Below are 22,039 nucleotides of genomic sequence, written 5' to 3'. Positions count from 1 at the left end.
ACTGGGGGAAGTGGGAGGAGTATTTATGTCTTTGGCTGGTGGGTGTTTGCCTCCTCCTGGTGGCTAGGTTCTTATTTCCCATAAGTAATGAATGCGGCTGTGGACTCTTTCCCACAGAAGAAAAGGATATTATCAGGTAGGCATAATTATTTTTTTTTTCTTTCTTGTAATTTTATTTTGACAGTTATGTTCCCATGAGAATCAGAAGTGCATACTCTTAAAAAAACGTGATTTTAAACAACTTACCAATGTACTTCTATTATAAAATTTGCTTCATTCTTGTGGCATTCTTTCTTGAAGGAGCAGCTATGCACTACTGGGAATAAGCTGAATACATCTGGTGAACCAATAATGAGAGGCATTTGTATGCAGCCAACAATCAGGCCAACAATCGGAAGCTAGCTCCAAGTAATTAATTGCTTTTTCTGAGCCTACCTAGGTATGCCTTTCAATGAAGGATAGCAAGAGAATGAAACAAATTAGATCAATTGAAGTAAATTGGAAAGTTGTTTAAAATCACATAGTCTAACTAATGATAGAAAAAATTAGGTTTCTCCTATGCCTTTAAGCCTAACTCTGCTACATTCTACACAGTTATTGTTTTATCACATTAGTGGCTCATTTGTATCTGAGCTGATAAGAGGAGGTAAGATAAGGTACATTTAAAAGGAGATTTCCAGGGACTGAAAAACAATTAACTTTTTTTCTAACCAAATAAGCTTACATTTTTTTCTTAAACGGGAAGAGTCCACAGCTGCATTCATTACTTTTGAAAATTCAGAACCTAGCCACCAGGAGGAGGCAAAGACACCCCAGCCAAAGGCTTCAAATACCTCCCATACTTCCCTCATCCCCCAGTCATTCTTTGCCTTTCGTCACAGGAGGTTGGCAGAGAAGTGTCAGAAGTTTGAAAATAGTCTCTTATGGAGGGTAGTACTCTTCGAAATGGGACTGTAGTTTTAAGTAATCCTGTCAGCCTCTCAGTGAGAGCATAGATGAAAGTTAGAGTCCGGAGATGCAGGGAGAGTCTTTCTGTGAAACCATCCTGACTCATATTAACAGCTCCTGGGCAATCGGCACTGATTAGTTTCGCTGCCTCTTTTATTCACTCAAGTCCATGTCAGAAGCGAGGCTACTATCTGTCACACTTGAAGGGCCGTGTTCCTGTTCTACAGCGTAGATTCCGGTAAGATCGTTTCATTTTATTTCATTCTGTCAATGTAATGTTAACAAGAAGGTAGGGTCCCAGTGGGACTCCTTTTATCTTAAAATAGGAATCATGGGTTAATATCTCCTGAGGGTGTTATTGAACAGGGGGGACTTTAATCATGTTTGTTATGTGGTTCTATCTGCTAATGTTTAGTAATACTTAGGCTCATGACTTTTCGGAACATAACGGCCTTATCATCTATTGGTGTGATCTCTTGAGATTTGCGTGCTTTTTTGTGACTAGCACGGTGCACCTTGTGACCGGGTGCGGTTACGTTGTTTTCCAGTTCCGTATGCTGACTGTGTAGCAACAGAGAGAGTCTGCTCGTGGGTTGTCTGGTTCACAGGAGTTGGTGAGTGCCCCAGCCATTGGGGGTGTACGGAGAATGCGTCTTGTGATGAATATGAAATGACCCGGGTTATCCATGCCCATCAGTTATGTTCCGATTGCCATTCTAGAGTACTCTCTTCTCCCGAAACAGGGACCTTAAAGTGTGTTGAACCATCCGCCCCGAGGATCCCATTTCTCCAACATAGGTGTGTCCGGTCCACGGCGTCATCCTTACTTGTGGGATATTCTCTTCCCCAACAGGAAATGGCAAAGAGCCCAGCAAAGCTGGTCACATGATCCCTCCTAGGCTCCGCCTACCCCAGTCATTCTCTTTGCCGTTGTACAGGCAACATCTCCACGGAGATGGCTTAGAGTTTTTTAGTGTTTAACTGTAGTTTTTATTATTCAATCAAGAGTTTGTTATTTTAAAATAGTGCTGGTATGTACTATTTACTCTGAAACAGAAAAGAGATGAAGATTTCTGTTTGTATGAGGAAAATGATTTTAGCAACCGTTACTAAAATCCATGGCTGTTCCACACAGGACTGTTGAGCGGAATTAACTTCAGTTGGGGGAACAGTGAGCAGTCTTTTGCTGCTTGAGGTATGACACATTCTAACAAGACGATGTAATGCTGGAAGCTGTCATTTTCCCTATGGGATCCGGTAAGCCATTTTTATTCAGACAGTAAATAAGGGCTTCACAAGGGTTTATTAAGACTGTAGACATTTTCTGGGCTAAATCGATCATATTTACACATATTTAGCCTTGAGGAATCATTTAATCTGGGTATTTTTTGTAAAATAATATCGGCAGGCACTGTTTTAGACACTTTATTCTATAGGGGCTTTCCCTAATCATAGTCAGAGCCTCATTTTCGCGCCGGTATGGCGCACTTGTTTTTGAGAACAGCATGGCATGCAGCTGCATGTGTGTGGAGCTCTGATACATAGAAAAGTCTTTCTGAAGGCATCATTTGGTATCGTATTCCCCTTTGGGCTTGGTTGGGTCTCAGCAAAGCAGATTCCAGGGACTGTAAAGGGGTTAAATATAAAAACGTCTCCGGTTCCGTTATTTTAAGGGTTAAAGCTTCCAAATTTGGTGTGCAATACTTTTAAGGCTTTAAGACACTGTGGTGAAATTTTGGTGAATTCCTTCATACTTTTTCGCAATTGCAGTAATAAAGTGTGTTCAGTTTAAAATTTAAAGTGACAGTAACGGTTTTATTTTAAAACGTTTTTTGTGCTTTGTTATCAAGTTTATGCCTGTTTAACATGTCTGAACTACCAGATAGATTGTGTTCTGACTGTGGGGAAGCCAAGGTTCCTTCTCATTTAAATAGATGTGATTTATGTCATAAAAAATTTAGTAAAAATGATGCCCAAGATGATTCCTCAAGTGAGGGGAGTAAGCATGGTACTGCATCATCCCCTCCTTCGTCTACACCAGTCTTGCCCATACAGGAGGCCCCTAGTACATCTAGCGCGCCAATACTCCTTACTATGCAACAATTAACGGCTGTAATGGATAATTCTATCAAAAACATTTTAGCCAATATGCCCACTTATCAGCGAAAGCGCGACTGCTCTGTTTTAGAAAATACTGAAGAGCATGAGGACGCTGATGATATTGTTTCTGAAGGGCCCCTACACCAGTCTGAGGGGGCCAGGGAGGTTTTGTCTGAGGGAGAAATTTCAGATTCAGGAAAAATTTCTCAACAAGCTGAACCTGATGTGATTACTTTTAAATTTAAGTTGGAACATCTCCGCGCTCTGCTTAAGGAGGTGTTATCCAATTTGGATGATTGTGATTATCTGGTCATTCCAGAAACACTATGTAAAATGGACAAGTTCCTAGAGGCCCCGGGGCCCCCCGAAGCTTTTCCTATATCCAAGCGGGTGGCGTACATTGTTAATAAAGAATGGGACAGGCCCGGTATACCTTTCGTACCTCCCCCCATATTTAAAAAATTGTTTCCTATAGTCGACCCCAGAAAGGACTTATGGCAGACAGTCCCCAAGGTCGAGGGGGCGGTTTCTACTCTAAACAAGCGCGCCACTATACCCATAGAAGATAGTTGTGCTTTCCAAGATCCTATGGATAAAAAATTAGAAGGTTTGCTAAAAAAGATGTTTGTTCAGCAAGGTTACCTTCTACAACCAATTGCATGCATTGTCCCTGTCACTACAGCCGCGTGTTTCTGGTTCGATGAGCTAGAAAAGGCGTTTATTAGTAATTCTTCTTCTTATGAGGAGATTATGGACAGAATTCGTGCTCTTAAATTGGCTAATTCTTTCACCCTAGACGCCACCTTGCAATTGGCTAGGTTAGCGGCGAAAAATTCTGGGTTTGCTATTGTGGCGCGCAGAGCGCTTTGGTTAAAATCTTGGTCAGCGGATGCGTCTTCCAAGAACAAATTGCTTGACATTCCTTTCAAGGGGAAAACACTGTTTGGCCCTGACTTGAAAGAGATTTTCTCTGATATCACTGGGGGCAAGGGCCACGCCCTTCCTCAGGATAGGTCTTTCAAGGCCAAAAATAAACCTAATTTTCATCCCTTTCGCAGAAACGGACCAGCCCCAAGTGCTACGTCCTCTAAGCAGGAAGGTAATACTTCTCAAGCCAATCCAGCCTGGAGACCTATGCAAGGCTGGAACAAAGGAAAGCAGGCCAAGAAACCTGCCACTGCTCCCAAGACAGCATGAGATGCGGGCCCCCGATCCGGGACCGGATTTGGTGGGGGGCAGACTCTCTCTCTTCACTCAGGCTTGGGCAAGAGATGTTCTGGATCCTTGGGCGCTAGAAATAGTCTCCCAAGGTTATCTTCTGGAAGTGATTCATCCTGTTCCATTAAGAGAACGAGGGATGGGGTTCTACTCCAATCTGTTCGTAGTTCCCAAAAAAGAGGGAACGTTCAGACCAATCTTAGATCTCAAGATCCTAAACAAGTTTCTCAAGGTTCCATCGTCCAAAATGGAAACCATTCGAACAATCCTTCCATCCAGGAGGGTCAATTCTTGACCACGGTGGATTTAAAGGATGCGTATCTACATATTCCTGTCCACAAGGAACATCATCGGTTCCTAAGGTTCGCATTCTTGGACAAGCATTACCAGTTCGTGGCGCTTCCTTTCGGATTAGCCACTGCTCCAAGGATTTTCTCAAAGGTACTAGGGTCCCTTCTGGCGGTGCTAAGACCAAGGGGCATTGCTGTAGTACCTTACTTGGACGACATTCTGATTCAAGCGTCGTCCCTTCCTCAAGCAAAGGCTCACACGGACATAGTCCTGGCCTTTCTCAGATCTCACGGATGGAAAGTGAACGTGGAAAAGAGTTCTCTATCTCCGTCGACAAGAGTTCCCTTCTTGGGAACAATAATAGACTCCTTAGAAATGAGGATTTTTCTGACAGAGACCAGAAAAACAAAACTTCTAAACTCTTGTCGGATACTTCATTCCGTTCCTCTTCCTTCCATAGCGCAGTGCATGGAAGTGATAGGTTTGATGGTAGCGGCAATGGACATAGTTCCTTTTGCGCGCATTCATCTAAGACCATTACAACTGTGTATGCTCAGTCAGTGGAATGGGGACTATACAGACTTGTCTCCGAAGATACAAGTAAATCAGAGGACCAGAGACTCACTCCGTTGGTGGCTGTCCCTGGACAACCTGTCACAAGGGGTGACCTCCCGCAGACCAGAGTGGGTCATTGTCACGACCGACGCCAGTCTGATGGGCTGGGGCGCGGTCTGGGGATCCCTGAAAGCTCAGGGTCTTTGGTCTCGGGAAGAATCTCTTCTACCGATAAATATTCTGGAACTGAGAGCGATATTCAATGCTCTCAAGGCTTGGCCTCAGCTAGCGAGGGCCAAGTTCATACGGGACAACATGACGACTGTTGCGTACATCAACCATCAGGGGGGAACAAGGAGTTCCCTGGCGATGGAAGAAGTGACCAGAATCATTCAATGGGCGGAGACTCGCTCCTGCCACCTGTCTGCAATCCACATCCCAGGAGTGGAAAATTGGGAAGCGGATTTTCTGAGTCGTCAGACATTGCATCCGGGGGAGTGGGAACTCCATCCGGATATCTTTGCCCAAATCACTCAACTGTGGGGCATTCCAGACATGGATCTGATGGCCTCTCGTCAGAACTTCAAGGTTCCTTGCTACGGGTCCAGATCCAGGGATCCCAAGGCGACTCTAGTAGATGCACTAGTAGCACCTTGGACCTTCAAACTAGCCTATGTATTCCCGCCGTTTCCTCTCATCCCCAGGCTGGTAGCCAGGATCAATCAGGAGAGGGCGTCGGTGATCTTGATAGCTCCTGCGTGGCCACGCAGGACTTGGTATGCAGATCTGGTGAATATGTCATCGGCTCCACCATGGAAGCTACCTTTGAGACGAGACCTTCTTGTTCAAGGTCCGTTCGAACATCCGAATCTGGTCCCACTCCAGCTGACTGCTTGGAGACTGAACGCTTGATCTTATCAAAGCGAGGGTTCTCAGATTCTGTTATTGATACTCTTGTTCAGGCCAGAAAGCCTGTAACTAGAAAAATTTACCACAAAATTTGGAAAAAATATATCTGTTGGTGTGAATCTAAAGGATTCCCTTGGGACAAGGTTAAGATTCCTAAGAGTCTATCCTTCCTTCGAGAAGGATTGGAAAAAGGATTATCTGCAAGTTCCTTGATGGGACAGATTTCTGCCTTGTCTGTGTTACTTCACAAAAAGCTGGCAGCTGTGCCAGATGTTCAAGCCTTTGTTCAGGCTCTGGTTAGAATCAAGCCTGTTTACAAACCTTTGACTCCTCCTTGGAGTCTCAACTTAGTTCTTTCAGTTCTTCAGGGGGTTCCGTTTGAACCCTTACATTCCGTTGATATTAAGTTATTATCTTGGAAAGTTTTGTTTTTGGTTGCAATTTCTTCTGCTAGAAGAGTTTCAGAATTATCTGCTCTGCAGTGTTCTCCTCCTTATCTGGTGTTCCATGCAGATAAGGTGGTTTTACGTACTAACCTGGTTTTCTTCCAAAAGTTGTTTCTAACAAAAACGTTAACCAGGAGATAGTCGTGCCTTCTCTGTGTCCGAAACCAGTTTCGAAGAAGGAACGTTTGTTGCACAATTTGGATGTTGTTCGCGCTCTAAAATTCTATTTAGATGCTACAAAGGATTTTAGACAAACATCTTCCTTGTTTGTTGTTTATTCTGGTAAAAGGAGAGGTCAAAAAGCAACTTCTACCTCTCTCTCTTTTTGGATTAAAAGCATCATCAGATTGGCTTACGAGACTGCCGGACGGCAGCCTCCTGAAAGGATCACAGCTCCTTCCACTAGGGCTGTGGCTTCCACATGGGCCTTCAAGAACGAGGCTTCTGTTGATCAGATATGTAGGGCAGCGACTTGGTCTTCACTGCACACTTTTACCAAATTTTACAAGTTTGATACTTTTGCTTCTTCTGAGGCTATTTTTGGGAGAAAGGTTTTGCAAGCCGTGGTGCCTTCCATTTAGGTGACCTGATTTGCTCCCTCCCTTCATCCGTGTCCTAAAGCTTTGGTATTGGTTCCCACAAGTAAGGATGACGCCGTGGACCGGACACACCTATGTTGGAGAAAACAGAATTTATGTTTACCTGATAAATTACTTTCTCCAACGGTGTGTCCGGTCCACGGCCCGCCCTGGTTTTTTAATCAGGTCTGATAATTTATTTTCTTTAACTACAGTCACCACGGTATCATATGGTTTCTCCTATGCAAATATTCCTCCTTAACGTCGGTCGAATGACTGGGGTAGGCGGAGCCTAGGAGGGATCATGTGACCAGCTTTGCTGGGCTCTTTGCCATTTCCTGTTGGGGAAGAGAATATCCCACAAGTAAGGATGACGCCGTGGACCGGACACACCGTTGGAGAAAGTAATTTATCAGGTAAACATAAATTCTGTTTTCCTGTGAGGCGCGTGCCCCAGATCCGTCCCTTGCTACGCAAGCAGATGTCCCTATGGCCTTCACTCGTTCTCTGGAAGGTGGCTTGTTTCCTCCAGAGGTTACAGCACGGTTTCGCATGGCCACATCTATGGCACTGGCTCATTTATATCTCCCAAGTGAAATATTTTTAAGATACTGTCCGTGTTCTGTGAACCAAGGCCCATCGGACGTGGGATCGCCTGATTCAGTTTGCCCTTTTTGGAAGCGTTGGCCTCTGAGGCTTCAGGGCCCCAACCTCAGGGCCGGGGTCGTTTATCGATTCGACGAAGGATAATTTTGCCTTCCGTTATAAGCTGGCACGTCGTTGTGTCCTACTAAGGCATGTTTTGGCGGTGCTGGAGGATTCCAGTCCTAGTGGGCCGAGGAATCTGAGGCCTTAGATGCTGGATGGCAAGTTGGGTTAGACTTTTGGGGATGAAGCTAATCTCCTTGTCGTCTCTGTTTTTGCTTTCTTTCTTTTATGTTTCGGTTCCAGTTCTGAGCTTGGGTGAATGGGGCCTCTGATGGGCTGGTCCTGTTTGCTTATACATTCACCTTGGGCGTTCACCCACGTATGCTGCCTTATTTTAATTTTAATCCGGATAGGATTTGTTTTTAATAAGCTCACGTCTGATATAATTTCCGTTTTGGGAACGTTCTTCTCTGGAACCGATACTTGCGATTTTGTGGTTGTGTGGGCACTTCCTTTGAAGTTGTGCACTTTGATGAGAATGAAGTTATGGTTCTACTTCATATTATCAAACCTTCGGGACGATTTTTCTTGGACCTTAGACAGTTCTGGAGTGTCATTGTCTCAGGCAGGTACTGGTATGGCACCTTCTGCTGTTACTTGGGTTCATGTCACCCTCGTGGTGCTGAATTATCCTGTCGGATTCTGATTTTCACTTTGGCCTATTGATATGGTCTCCGGGCTCGGATCCTACTACAAAGTATGGGGAAGGTTGTAAGCTCCGATCTAAGTTGGCCTTTTCTGGCAATTTGTTTAGTATACGTGTCCAACTCTTTCAGACATCATTGTGCTTCCTAAAGGTCCCTGGAGACTCTGAACCATAGTTTTTCCATTCCTTTGGAGTTTGGAATGGTGTATGTCCTCCGGTGGTCTAGTATTCCGGGTGGTGGACGTTTTGCGTCTTCACTTGCGGTTTCTTCCAGATGTTGACTCCTGTAGCCTTGTCGCATTACTTTTGCAGTGGCGGAGTCTCTTTCCTTCCCATTTGGGGAGGTTAGATCTTGATCTGTTCTGGAAGTGCGGGCATGTCCTTCTTTCTTTGATCAGTGTTTTGTTTGCTCTAGTACGTGGAGTGCAGGGGTCACCCTGCCTTTTCTACCAGGAGCTGCGAGGCTCCCAGTATTATTCCTGTTTCCAGGATTTCGGGAGACCGATCCTGCAAGGATCTCTGGAGACTGTTGTCTTCTCAATATAAGAACTACGCTTTTGTCATCCATGATCTTTAGACACTCGGGTGCTATCCTTCGACCTTATTGCAGTCCTAGCCTTCGAGCTTGAGGTTAGGAGGTCCAAGGTCAGTTACAGACTTTCTCCTTTCTGAGGTCAGAAAAATGACCATTTATCTTCCCCAGCGTGTGGACAGGTAGTTAAGACTGTCTACAAAGGATTACCTTGCGATCCAGGGTTACTGGTTGCCAATTTCTTAAACTGGTCAGGAGTTTTTTAAGACTCTTGAGTTTGAGGCTGTTGCTAGGTACTTTAAGTCTAAGGACTTTAGATGGTGGAAGGCTCTGTCTTGGGCGCACTCCTAACATAGCAGGCAGCTTAGGGGTTCTTTAGGGTTTCTTTCGATCGGTTCCGTCTTTGAGGACTCTGGCTTGGGGCCATGTCTCTTGCCTGGAATAGGCATGGACGGTTCTGCTTAACCCCTTAGGATTTGGTGTCCCTTTGAAAGGGGTGGGGTTCTGTTTCTCATGGGAAACTCATATCTGCCTGAGGCTTAAGTTTGAGGTCTGACGGGTCCCTACTGGTCTGCTGGGACATCTGATGCTTCCTTGTGGACACCAGTTGTTGTATCAGCTGGGCTGACGATATTGGCCAAAGGGTCTTGCCTCTATTGGTAGGGGGTTACCATTGCTTTAGTTCCTGTTCACACCTAGGGTGGGGCATGGGTTCTTGTGTGTTTTCCTTGATTTGGAGGTACCTCAGTATCGGTGAAGGCTTGTGGGTCCTTGTTTTTTCTTGCCTTGTAGGGTGTTTTTCCCTTCCATGCATCCTCAGAATCTCGGAAAGGGAGATGTGGAATAGTGATTAGCTCCACCGTTCCCGAAGCATGAGGTTGTGGGTTTGAGCCCAGGTAAGGCTCCTGCTATAGGCTGGATTCTGGTATTAGGATGCTGAGGGTCAGAGTACTTTCTTCCTTTGGGGAGTGTACCTTCTTATGGAAGGCAGCAGTGTTAGGGGTTTTCGGACCCAAGCACGAAGTTCCTGTCTTGACTCATGGTGGCATGCCAGTTTTAGTAGTAGTCAGAATTCTACTCGGGGGTTTTGTTTCCTCATAGATCCATCCTTTTCTTCCAGAGGTCTGGGACTCTTGTCTTCGTTCGTTCTTTTCTAGCCTTTTGTGTAGGACCGTTACCCTTTAGGGAAGGTCGGGCATCGGTCTGCTCTATGCAGTGTTGACCGTTTACTTTTATTGAGTCTGTCCTCCTTTTTGGTTCAAGGTCTATGGTGTCCATCTTTCTACTGGTGGCGTCTGCTGCTGGGATGGGTTGCTCCTTGGAGCCCGGTATTTTCGGGTTGAGAGCTGTCGTCAAGTTTTTTCTGCGCTATTCGTTGGGTTGAGTCCCACGTTAGCTTAGGGTCAGCTTTGCTGTCTGGATGTTGGTCATCGTGAGTTCTTGTTTGCAGGTGGCTCTGTATTCTCTTGGAGAGCTCTTTTTAGCTGCTAGGACAGTTATCCTGTCTCTGCTTGTCTATGTTTGTCTAGCCTGACGGTTTAAGACTTGACTATGAAGCAATAGAGGACTTGCGGTTTTATGGAGCACCATATGTGGTATGGAGTATGGAATTCTCTTTCAGGTCCTTGTCCTTCTAGGGAGTTCATCTCCCTGGGCAATGGTACTGTGGCAACCTTGGGTTGCTCTGTTTGATTTGAGTCCATGTTGGATGGTCTTTTGGATCTCTTATAGGGTCCTCTATTCTCCCTCTCGGAGGTAGAGGTTTTTTTGACCTTTAGGTCAGGGGTTTCCTTCGTGGAAGTCGAGAGCCGCAGGGCTGGCTTCTCCTAGGCTCTTGTGCTCAGCAGACTCTAGGTCTGAGTGGTCTCTAGCACGGCTTTGCAGGTTGTGTAACTGATGGGAAGTTACCTGGGCTTCCGTTATTTTCCTTTGTCATCTATAGTTTTTATAGGGTTTTGGGTAATTTCAGGCTGTGTTGCCTTTCGAAGGGGCCGCATTTTTGTACCCACCTTTTGTTTGCATTCAGTGTCCTCTAGCTTGGGTGTTGTTTCCCCAAAAGTAATGAATGCAGATGTGGACTCTTCCCGTTTAAGAAAAAAAACATAAATTATGCTTACCTGATCATTTTCTTTTCTTCTGACGGGAAGAGTCCAAAGCTCCCGCCCGTGTTTTATCTGTGAGGCGGCAGTACATTTTTGTTCTTCTGGCACCTTTTTTTTTTTTTCACCCTGATATTTTGCCTACTGTTCCTTGTTCCCTTGGCAGAATGACTGGGGATGAGGGAAGTGGGGGAGGTATTTGAAGCCTTTGACTGGGGTGTCTTTGCCTCCTCCTGGTGGCCAGGTTCTGAATTCCCAAAAGTAATGAATGCAGCTGTGGACTCTTCCCGTCGGAAGAAAAGAAAATTATCAGGTAAGCATAATTTGTTTTATATGCAGACCTTTTGCACTGTACTGTTTAAATGCTGATATATATTATGCATATATAAAAAGAATGGATTTTATGTCCTGTTTCATATTGATTTTCTATTGTTTAAAAAAAAATACCAACAAAGAAGCATCTTCATACATTTACATTAAATACATGCTTCTCTGTTTCTATTAACTATTTGATGAAGCTTCTTATCGTTGATGTTGACAGACCATAACCAATAGTTTGTTTTTCTCATTCTACTCTTTCATTACACACAAAAAGATAATAGAATGAGTAATTTACTTTTCTAGGGTACAGTGTCTCATGTATTCATGGGTTTAAATGGATTGGAAATACTAGCTCAAGGATCCCCCCTATACCTTTACTCATTTTACTTTAATCATAGTGCCACATCATTTGGTTTGTGTTTTATTTCCCTACACCCCAACATTCAGTGAATTCATTAAAATGGTCAGATAAAATATATAATCCTTTTAAAGACTTGGGAAACTCATTTTTAAATGATAAAATAAAAATCTGTCTCCCCAATGTATGTTTATCTACAGTAACAGATATTATCAATAGAAGCATATAAAAAAAATTATCTAACGCATTTCGTCAAGTCTGTAAACTTAGTTCACATTTCATATGGTCACTTGATTTTTCTGAAATGTATTGTGCCATCTAGCTAGTATATTATTGTCATGGCTGCTAATATTGAGGTCTAGACCAATTTCATAACAGAATAAAAATAGAAACACTAAATTTGACAATGAATGTTATAAACCCATAATTACTTTATGAGTATAACATCAACTTTTAAAAATGATTCCCAGTTACTGTGGCTGGTATTTTTATAACAAAAATAAGTGCACCTTGGTTGCTTCAGTAACTTTTAAGGTCCCTGGATAAAATGTTCCCACATCCAATAGTTGTGTGCTTTCCTGATGTTCAGTAATTACATTGACAGAATTTGTCTTTATTAAAGGGACATTGCAGTCAAAGATTAAATGCACATAGTCTGAATAGAAACTTATTTGCAATATACAAATATTGGCAAAATGCGTCTAGTAAAAGTTATCACTGTTTTAGTGTTTTTCTGCGTATTTGTTAAATTAGAATGATGCTATTTATATATATATATGTGTGTGTGTGTATGTATATATATATATATAGGTATCCAATGGTAGGCAGAGTGTTAGAAAAGCGCAAGGTACTCCTTGTTAAAGTAAAAGTTCAGTTTTATTTGTAAATACAGGGTAAAAACATATAACAGCCACATAGGCTGTATAACTAAGCACTATAGATAAAATAAGACACAATGTTGCAAAGATCAGGACCTCATGCAGACATGTTTCGTGCGGTTGCGCACTTGGTCACTGCTTGTGTGAGGTCCTGGTCATACAGACTTTATAACAGATTTGTTAAAGGGACAGTCAATCTTTTCTCAACATTGTGTAACATCCTGCAAATTAAATCCTAAATATCCTATACTTATATACTTTTTATGTATTAATGTACACAATTACCTTAGACTGTATTCAGTAAGATTTTTCTCTTAAATAAGTGAATATTTCTGTATTTTAACTATGGTAATGTGTTTCTTAGATATTTGTTTTGCATCTTTGTTTGTTATTTAACTACTGTTAGTTTAAACATTTAGCTATGAGAAAAGAGGAAATGTAATAAAATAGACACAGATATTACATTTTTATTCAATTCACAAATAAATCTAGATCTCTCCTCATGTTTAAACCTTGGGGGCTGCTAGTTCTGAGTTTAAAAATCCAGAATACCTCACGTTTATTTAATTTATCCTCTCTGTCTCCTCCCCTTTTCCACACGGGGACATGATCAATACCCTGGATTTTTAGTAGTGATGCATCAGCAGTGTGATAATTTTTAAAATGTCTAGATACCGGAGTATCTGATTCATCATCCTCAATGGATCTCAGGTGTTGAAGAAATCTATCTTTAATACTACGTTTTGTTTTTCCTACGTATTGAATCTTACATAGTTGACATGTAAGTAAGTACACTACGTGTGTTGTTGAGCAATTTATATAGTAATTAATATTGAAATTTTGTTGTGTGGTACTTGAGACAAAATTGTCTCCTTCAGTTACATGATGGCAAGTTTTGCAAACATTTTTTCTGCATTTATAAAAACCATTCCTTCCTTTTAACCAGCATCTATTGGTTTTGGTTGGGAGATCAGAAGGAGAAAGATAATTGGACAGAGTTTTACCTCTCCTAGATACTATATCAATTCCTTCACTCGTTATTTCTTTAAGAATTGGATCTGAGTGCACGATGGGGATAGTTTCTTTTACAATCCTTTGGATGCTATTAAAATCTTTACTGTAAGTAGTAATAAACCTAGGTTTATTCTTATCTTTAAAATTTGTAGGTTTCACTTTGTAAGTTAACAAATCCTCTCTTGCTTTTAACTGTACATCCTCCCTGGCTTTCTTTAGCATATCCTATTATAACCTCTATGTTTTAACCTTTCAGTTATAGTATCACATTGTTTTAAAAAGTCTGCCTCAGTTGAGCAATTTCTCCTTGCTCTAATAAACTCTCCCCTAGGGATACCCTTTAGAACATGTTTTGGATGACATGAATTAAATTGTAGTGTAGTATTGCCCGCTGTTGGCTTCCTATATAGGATGGTAACAATGCTTTCATTTGTCAGGTCTGCCTTTAGTTCTAGATCCAAAAAATGGATAGACATTGGACTGTGTTCTCCCACAAATTTCAACCCACAATTATTATGGTTGAGATAAGCACAAAATCCTTCTACTTCTGATGTTTCTCCCTCAAAAATAAAAAGCAGATCATCTATGTATCTGAAAAAATGTATCCCTTTATCCTTGAAGGGGTTTCTATCTCCAAAGACGTGGAACAGCTCCCACCAACCCATAAAAAGGTTGGCGTAAGAGGGGGCAAACTTTGCCCCCATAGCTGTTCCACGTCTTTGGAGAAAGAATTCCCCCCCCAAACAGAAAAAAATTGTGTGTTAAAAGGTATTCAATAGCACTCAATAGAAATGTTTTAGTTGCTGGTTCATAATCACTGTAGTGATTTAAAAAGAATTCAATTGCTATTAACCCTAAATCGTGCTGTATACACGTATGTGTGTATATATATATATATATATATGTGTGTGTGTGTATATGTGTATATATATATATATATATATATATATATATATATATACACATATAATGTGTGTATATATATATATGTGTGTGTGTGTGTGTATATGTATATATATATATATATATATATATATATGTGTGTGTGTATATAAGTGTATATGTGTGTTTGTGTGTGTATGTGTCTCTCTCTCTGTGTGTGTGTATATATATATATATATATATATATGTGTGTGTATGTATATATGTGTGTGTGTGTGTGTATATATATATATATATATATAAACTTGGTGTGTGTTTTTACTATTGTTCACATTATTTTCACGTAACTGTAATGGCACAATTTGCTACTAAACACATAATGCTTGAGAATAGACTTATAAATTCACCATCTGATTTCTCCAGAGATGATAATAGAGCTTTCAGAATCTTCTGAAGTGTTTAGTTACCATGGAAACATTATAAATTTAGGTATGATTCCTAAATACTTGCTTTTTAATAACTAGAGGTCACCTGTATTTAAAGGGACATTAAACACTTTGAGATGGTAATATAAAAGGATAAATTGTATATATATTAAAAAAAAACTGCAATATACAATCATTTGTTATTTTGTCCCCTTTTCCTGTTATTCCATTCTGAAATTGTGAGCTGTTCAGTTCCTGTTAGAAGTGGAAGTGCAGAACTCTGTTATATTCCACACAGCCATTGGCTGCACACTCTAGTGACCTATTTATAACTGTCCCTAATTGGCCACAGCAGAGAAGGTAACCTAAGTTACAACATGGCAGCTCCCATTGTTTTATAGACACTAAAACTTTACACTTATTTTGTCAATATTTAAACAGCTAATGAAACTTTAAAAAATACATCTACATGTTATTCACAGACTTTTTTTTTTTCTTTGACTGTATCATTCTATCTAGGATTTATTTAGTGTTTAATGTCCCTTTAATAAAACCTTTCACTGATATTAGTTCTTGACAAATGTGTAATTGAATGAAAGGAATGTTACCTTTAAGCTTGTGCTGGGGCTGTTTTTTTTATGTTTGCCTATTTAATGTAAATACATACAAATATTAAAATATGGCTTCAGATTAAAAAAAAGTGAAATAAGAATAAACGTGTGCGCATCTAACCCCTCCCTACCACAAAACAAATAAACGGTTCTTACCTGGACAGGTATTTTTTGATTCACAGAGGAGCTTTGTTGTTGTTATATCTATGATGAAACTGTTGAGACTTCGGGCTATGTAGTAAGAATATACAAATGCAAATATTACATTTCTTTATTTGCATGCCAAATTCCTTGGTTTTGATTGAGATATTAGTTGGACTATGTTTGCACATTCTTCCTTTTTCCTAAAAGGTACCTTTTATATTTTATTGTCCCAATATATTCTGTTTTAACCATTATTTAGAGAAGTAAAATGTGTAATTTTTCATAATTAAAGTGACATGAAACCCAAAATGTTTCTTTCTTGATCCAGATAAATAAAACACTTATAAACAATTATCCTATTTACAACAGTTATCTAATTTACTTCCTTCTCTTGGTATTCTTTGCTGAAAAGAGCAGGTGCTTGCTGCTAAATGGTGGCTGCACATGTATGTCTCCTGTGCTCACCCGGTGTGTTCAGCTAGCTCACAGTAGTGTATTATTGCTCCATACCAAGAGATTAAAGCATATTTGACAAGGGAAGTAAATTGGAAAGTTATTTAAGATTGTATGCTCTATTTGAATCATTAAAAAAATAAATTAAAAAAATATTAGTTATCACGTCCCTTTAAGCTGTTCAAAGATACAGAATAAACCCTTTTACAGTATATATATATATATATATATATTTATATATATATATATATATATATATATATATATATATATATATTAGTTTTAGTATCCTGAACTTAGTTATCTTAAGTCACCTCTTATTCATTTATTTGTCTCTTTCTCAGGGTTTGAACGGAATGTCGGTAGATGAGAAGACTGAATCCCCCATGTACGTCTATGAGTCAACAGTACATTGTACTAACATTCTTCAGTGCCTCAGTGACCAGTGGAAGCAGGACATTCTCTGTGACGTCACTTTAGTAGTGGAAGGGAAAGAGTTCCGGGCCCATCGGGCAGTCCTGGCTGCATGCAGTGAATATTTTTTGCAAGTGCTAGTTGGACAGACTGACCATGGCTTGGTTGTCAGCTTGCCAGAGGAGGTATGGTTCTCATTAATACATCTTAACACAAGTATTATTAACATATGAAGTAGACAGTACTACATCTTTTTCATCTATGCTTGACAAGAAATGCACTCTCTTTCCAGTCTGCTACTGATTGCTCGGAAATCACCCCATAATTCATGCCTTTTTCCTTTACTCTCTTCTCTACTGTCATTACTTTCCATTATTCTGTTGTTCTTTTTAGTTATCTTGTCATTTTCTCATTAATCTGCTACATTCTCCTATAAGTACAATTTATTTCTTGGTCACTATTGTGTTAGTCCATTTGTGTGCCCCGTGACAAGTGATCAGAAGGTTTTCTATTCCTAAAAGTTGCCATATTCAATGATGCAGTAGTCACCATGTGATCCAAGATTAGCTATAATTGTTCTGAAGGGAAGGAGTATTCCAAGAGGGTCTGGTGCACAAGGGGGTGTTGCACTGCTGTTTGAACTTTTAGATAGATTTTAATAATACTGTAAGCCCTGTTTGTGTGTGTGTGTGGTGCTAGGATCTTATCTTTAGAGCTCTCTAGGTTATCTGTAAGTTAAACCTTTATGAAGGCCTTATGTTTAGTAAATTCTAGTTTCTACATAAAGACTCATTCTTAATATTTACAGCTAGATGAAGACATCTAGATAACTTTTCATATTAGTTTTACAGTTATATCATATAACTACTACACACTGTTGGTGAATACACTCTGTTGGTGAATGCCAGCAGATGGCGCTATGCTATAGAGTTTTGATTTGTTAATGGAAAAGTACCCATTATGGGTGAAGAAATTCACCCATCTTTTTTCCCTCAGCCTAGGGAGCCCCCTTGTAAACTTCTTTCCTCAAGTTTTACTTGGGATGGATGCCAGAGGATCTGCGGAGTGCCCCGCTAAGTGTGAAAAGCGTAAGAGCAGCAAGAACAATGCAGAGAAAGAGAATCAAGCATCCGGGATAATGGCACTTTTCCATTAACGGACCAAAACTCTATAGCGCCACCTGCTGACATTCTGTATTCACCAACAGGGTGGCCGTCTGTTAATGGAAAAGTGCCAATTCATATATTATTATGAAATAAATGTGAGGTGAACTGTCTCCAGATTTTTGTTTTATTTTTATTTTTTTAATTTGATGAATTAGATAAGAGCAAGAAAAAAAACATGATGATATTGAGTATTCGGGGGATGAGTGGAAATACATAAATGGCCACTGTAATGGAAAAATGACATGCTCTAATTTGTTATAGCATGCAATTTTATCACTAGCGACCCTGCTACTTTATGTGTTTAACTCCACAGAAGGGTTAAACACATAATTAAAGTATCAATTAAGCTATAAAAGGTATTACATCTCCCATTTTAATTTATATTTGGTTAGACGCAAACCAGATGTTGTCACATTTTCTAAAAAACATTATCGAAGGAAAGAGGGCATTACACTAGATGTGCATTTCTCTAGCTTGAGTTTTAGCCCTTCGATTTCAAACATTTCTAGGAATTGCCTGTGATTATTTTAAATTTTAAAAAAAAATGCAGTAGCACCATTGATTTCAGGACACAATACAGTGCTAAGTAAAGATAGTAGTTAATACAAGGAACTAAAGAATGCCCACCATTAAATGTTCTAAATGTTTCAAGAAATGCTTTTTGAGATTAATTATTGGTTAATTTGAAAGGTGAGAGAGACATAACATTAGAGGTTAATTTTGACTTTGTTGTAATAAGTCATTTTAAAGGAAAAGATAGGTTCAAATTGAAATATGCTGGGGTGCATTTCAATTTGAAATATAGGCAATTTTGCAATATACTTCTGTTAGCAAAAATCCTTCTTATAAAAGTGATTACTGTTTTTCAGCAGCATACGTACATATCCTGTAGCCTGTATTCAAACACCATGCTTGCTCAGATATCTGGCAGTGGTGTGTATTGTTTCTGAAGAGGTCATTTGTGTCATACAAGCCACCGCTGACTCTCTGAGAAAGTGTGGTGTTTGAATTCTGCTGAACTGGCCCTCCCAGGATATGCGCGTATGCCTTAGGAAAAACAGTAATAACTATTATTAGAAGTATTTTTGCTAATGCAAATATATTGCAAAAATGCTTCTATTTCAAATTGAAATGCAGCCATGCATATTTCATTTTTTACCTTTCTATCCCTTTAAAATTACTTATTACAACAGAGTCAAAATTAACCTCTTATGCTGTGTCTCACTCACCTTTCAAATGAACCAATAATTAATCTCAAACAGCATTTCCTGAAACAATTAGAACATTTAACGGTGGGCAGTTCTATTGCTATAAAGTTCCTTGTATTTACTACTATCTTTACTTAGCACTGTATTGTATCCTGAATTCAATGGTGCTACTGCAATGTTTAAAATTTAACATTTCATTTTCATTTTTGACCTTTCTATCCCTTTAAGTTATTTAAGGAACAACTGACATTTTGATGGGTAGTTCTTTATGAACAAGCTTAACTTTTATTATCATTCTGTGTGATCAGTTATTGCTTTTAATACAGAAGAAGTAAATATCTCTGTGATTTGTAGGACTTGGGTTTTTCAGTATTGCGTTTTACTGTACCTGTGCAGCGTATTAGAAGTGCACATGCGTTAACCATATTTCTGTCATGTAATTGGCAAGAGTCCATGAGCTAGTGACGTATAGGATATACAATCCTACCAGGAGGGGCAAAGTTTCCCAAACCTCAAAATGCCTATAAATACACCCCTCACCACACCCACAATTCAGTTTTACAAACTTTGCCTCCTATGGAGGTAGTGAAGTAAGTTTGTGCTAAGATTTCTACGTTGATATGCGCTTCTCAGCATTTTCAAGCCCGGTTCCTCTCAGAGTACAGTGAATGTCAGAGGGATGTGAAGGGAGTATCACCTATTGAATGCAATGGTTTTCCTCACGGGGATCTATTTCATAGGTTCTCTGTTATCGGTCGTAGAGATTCATCTCCTACCTCCCTTTTCAGATCGACGATATACTCTCATATTCCATTACCTCTACTGATAGCCAAACCAGTACTGAAAAGGTTATCTGCTATATGTGGATGGGTGTCTTCAGGCAAGTATGTTTTTATTACTTAAGACTCTCTCAGCTATGGTTTGGCACTTTATGTATTTATATAAAGTTTTAAATATATGTATTGTACTTATATTTGCCATGATTCAGGTTTCAGTATATTTCCTTTTGCAGACTGTCAGTTTCATATCTGGGAAAAGCATTTTTTATGGAAAATGTATTTCTTACCTGGGGTGTAGTCTTTTTTCAATTGACTGTCATTTTTCAAATTTGCGGGCAGAATTAGGCTCGCGAGGGCGCAAAATGCTAAAGTTTGTGTCATTCTTGCCGCAAGATTTTTTTGGTGCAAAGTTACGTTCGTTGATGCAAATTCGTCATTTTCGGCGTCTTAGTTGACGCCAGGTCCTTTCACAAGGTTGCGTCATCTATGTGTCGTTTCCGGACATTTTTGGCGGCAAAAAATATTTTTTCTGTTTGTTGTGCGTCATACTTGGCGCCAAATATTTTCATTATTTAAGACCCCATTCTTTTTTGCCTCCTGCCTTTTTCTATGTCAGAGGGTTATGCTGTTTACATTTTTCCCCATTCCTGAAACTGCCATATAAGGAAATTAATAATTTGCTTTATATGTTTTTTTCTCTTACATTTGCAAGATGTCTCAATCTGATCCTGTCTCAGAAATCACTGTTGGAACCCTGCGGCCTAATAACAGTTCTAAAAAAGCTAAGTGCATTTGTTGTAAACTTGTGGAGGTTATACCAATAGCTGTGGTTTGTAATAGTTGTCATGATAAACTTTTATATGCAGAGAATGTATCCATCAGTAGTAGTTCATTACCTGTTGCTGTTCCCTCAACATCTAATGCACAAGATATACCTGTAAATTTAAAAGAATTTATTTCTGATTCTATTCAGAAGGCTTTGTCTGCCATCTAATAAACGTAAAAGGTCTTTTAAAACTTCTCATAAGGTTGATGAAATTTCAGATGACCAGCAACATACTGAATTATCCTTCTCTGATGAGGATCTATCTGATTCAGAAGATCCTTCCTCAGATATTGACACTGACAAATCCTCTTATTTATTTAAATTGAAGTATATTCGTTCTTTGTTAAAAGAAGTGTTGATTACATTGGATATGGAGGAAGCTAGTCCTCTTGATATTAAAACTAGTAAACGTTTAAATTCTGTTTATAAACCTCCTGTGGTTATTCCAGAGGTTTTTCCAGTTCCTGATGCTATTTCTGATAAGATTTCTAAGGAATGGAATATGCCTGGTACTTCTTTTATTCTTTCTTCAAGGTTTAAAAAATTGTATCCTTTGCCAGAAGTTAGATTGGAGTTTTGGGAAAAGATCCCCAAGGTTGATGGGGCTATCTCTACTCTTGATAAACGTACTACTATTCCTTTGGAAGATAGTACTTCTTTTAAAGATCCTTTAGATAGGAAACTTGAATCTTATCTAAGGAAAGCTTATTTATATTCAGGTCATCTTCTTAGGCCTGCAATTTCTTTAGCAGCTGCTTCAACTTTTTGGTTGGATACTTTAGCGCAACAAGTATCGGATTACGATTTGTCTAGCATTGTTAAAGGATTACTTTCCGTTATAATTTTTAAGCCAAACAACTAACATATTAAAGTTAATAAACATTAATTAAAACCTACTGACCTATATTTTCTCCAAAACGAAGTTTCATAACGTTCTAAAAGTTATATCTTTTATTTGCCGATGATGTCACGTTATCCTGCCCACTATTTTCAGCACTGCATGTTCAAAATACTTAAACCAATGAAATTGTGTTTAAAGCGCCATTTTGAAACCTAGGTATTGTAAACGGATTGGTACAGAGCAAAGGATACCCGCAGAGTGGGTGTGGAAAACAATTAAATTTGCAGACAAGATTTCTGATATACGGTAGAGATATGTTAATGAAATGCTATTGATTAAAAGCGTATTTGGGGTAGTTAGTTAGTAACAGGCATAGAAAATATTTACTTACAGTGGCCCTTTAAGTTGATTCAACATGCTAATAATTTCATTTGTGATGCCATTTTTTATATCATCAAAATTGATGTTAAATCTATGTCTTTAGCTGCGGAATCCAGCTCCTGTCTAATTTCTGCAGTTCATATCCCAGGTTTAGACAATTGGGAAGCAGATTACCTCGGTCTTCAGACTTTGCATCCGGGAGAATGGTCTCTCCACCCAGATGTGTTTTCTCAAATTGTTCAGATGTGGGGGCTTCCAGAAATAGATCTGATGGCATCTCATCTAAACAAAAAACTTCCCAGGTACCT

At 39.6% G+C, this 22,039-nt stretch overlaps 1 protein-coding gene across 2 annotated transcripts in view; it reads left to right on the top strand.

Moving 5' to 3' along the window:
* The window catches only part of BACH2 (BTB domain and CNC homolog 2), a 508,005-nt gene that overhangs the window by 318,185 nt on the left and 167,781 nt on the right, over positions 1–22,039 (top strand). For both annotated transcript variants that reach the window (XM_053710550.1, XM_053710549.1), the window contains one exon: positions 16,461–16,715. In XM_053710550.1, coding sequence (XP_053566525.1) covers positions 16,473–16,715 — 243 coding nt within the window. In that variant the 5' untranslated portion in view covers positions 16,461–16,472. The remainder of the gene's footprint in view (positions 1–16,460; positions 16,716–22,039) is intronic.

This window comes from Bombina bombina, chromosome 4, assembly GCF_027579735.1.
Source record: "Bombina bombina isolate aBomBom1 chromosome 4, aBomBom1.pri, whole genome shotgun sequence".
Lineage (NCBI taxonomy): Eukaryota > Metazoa > Chordata > Amphibia > Anura > Bombinatoridae > Bombina > Bombina bombina.
The sequence above is the reverse complement of the archived record's forward strand: the minus strand, read 5'-3'. Positions and strand labels throughout refer to the sequence as shown.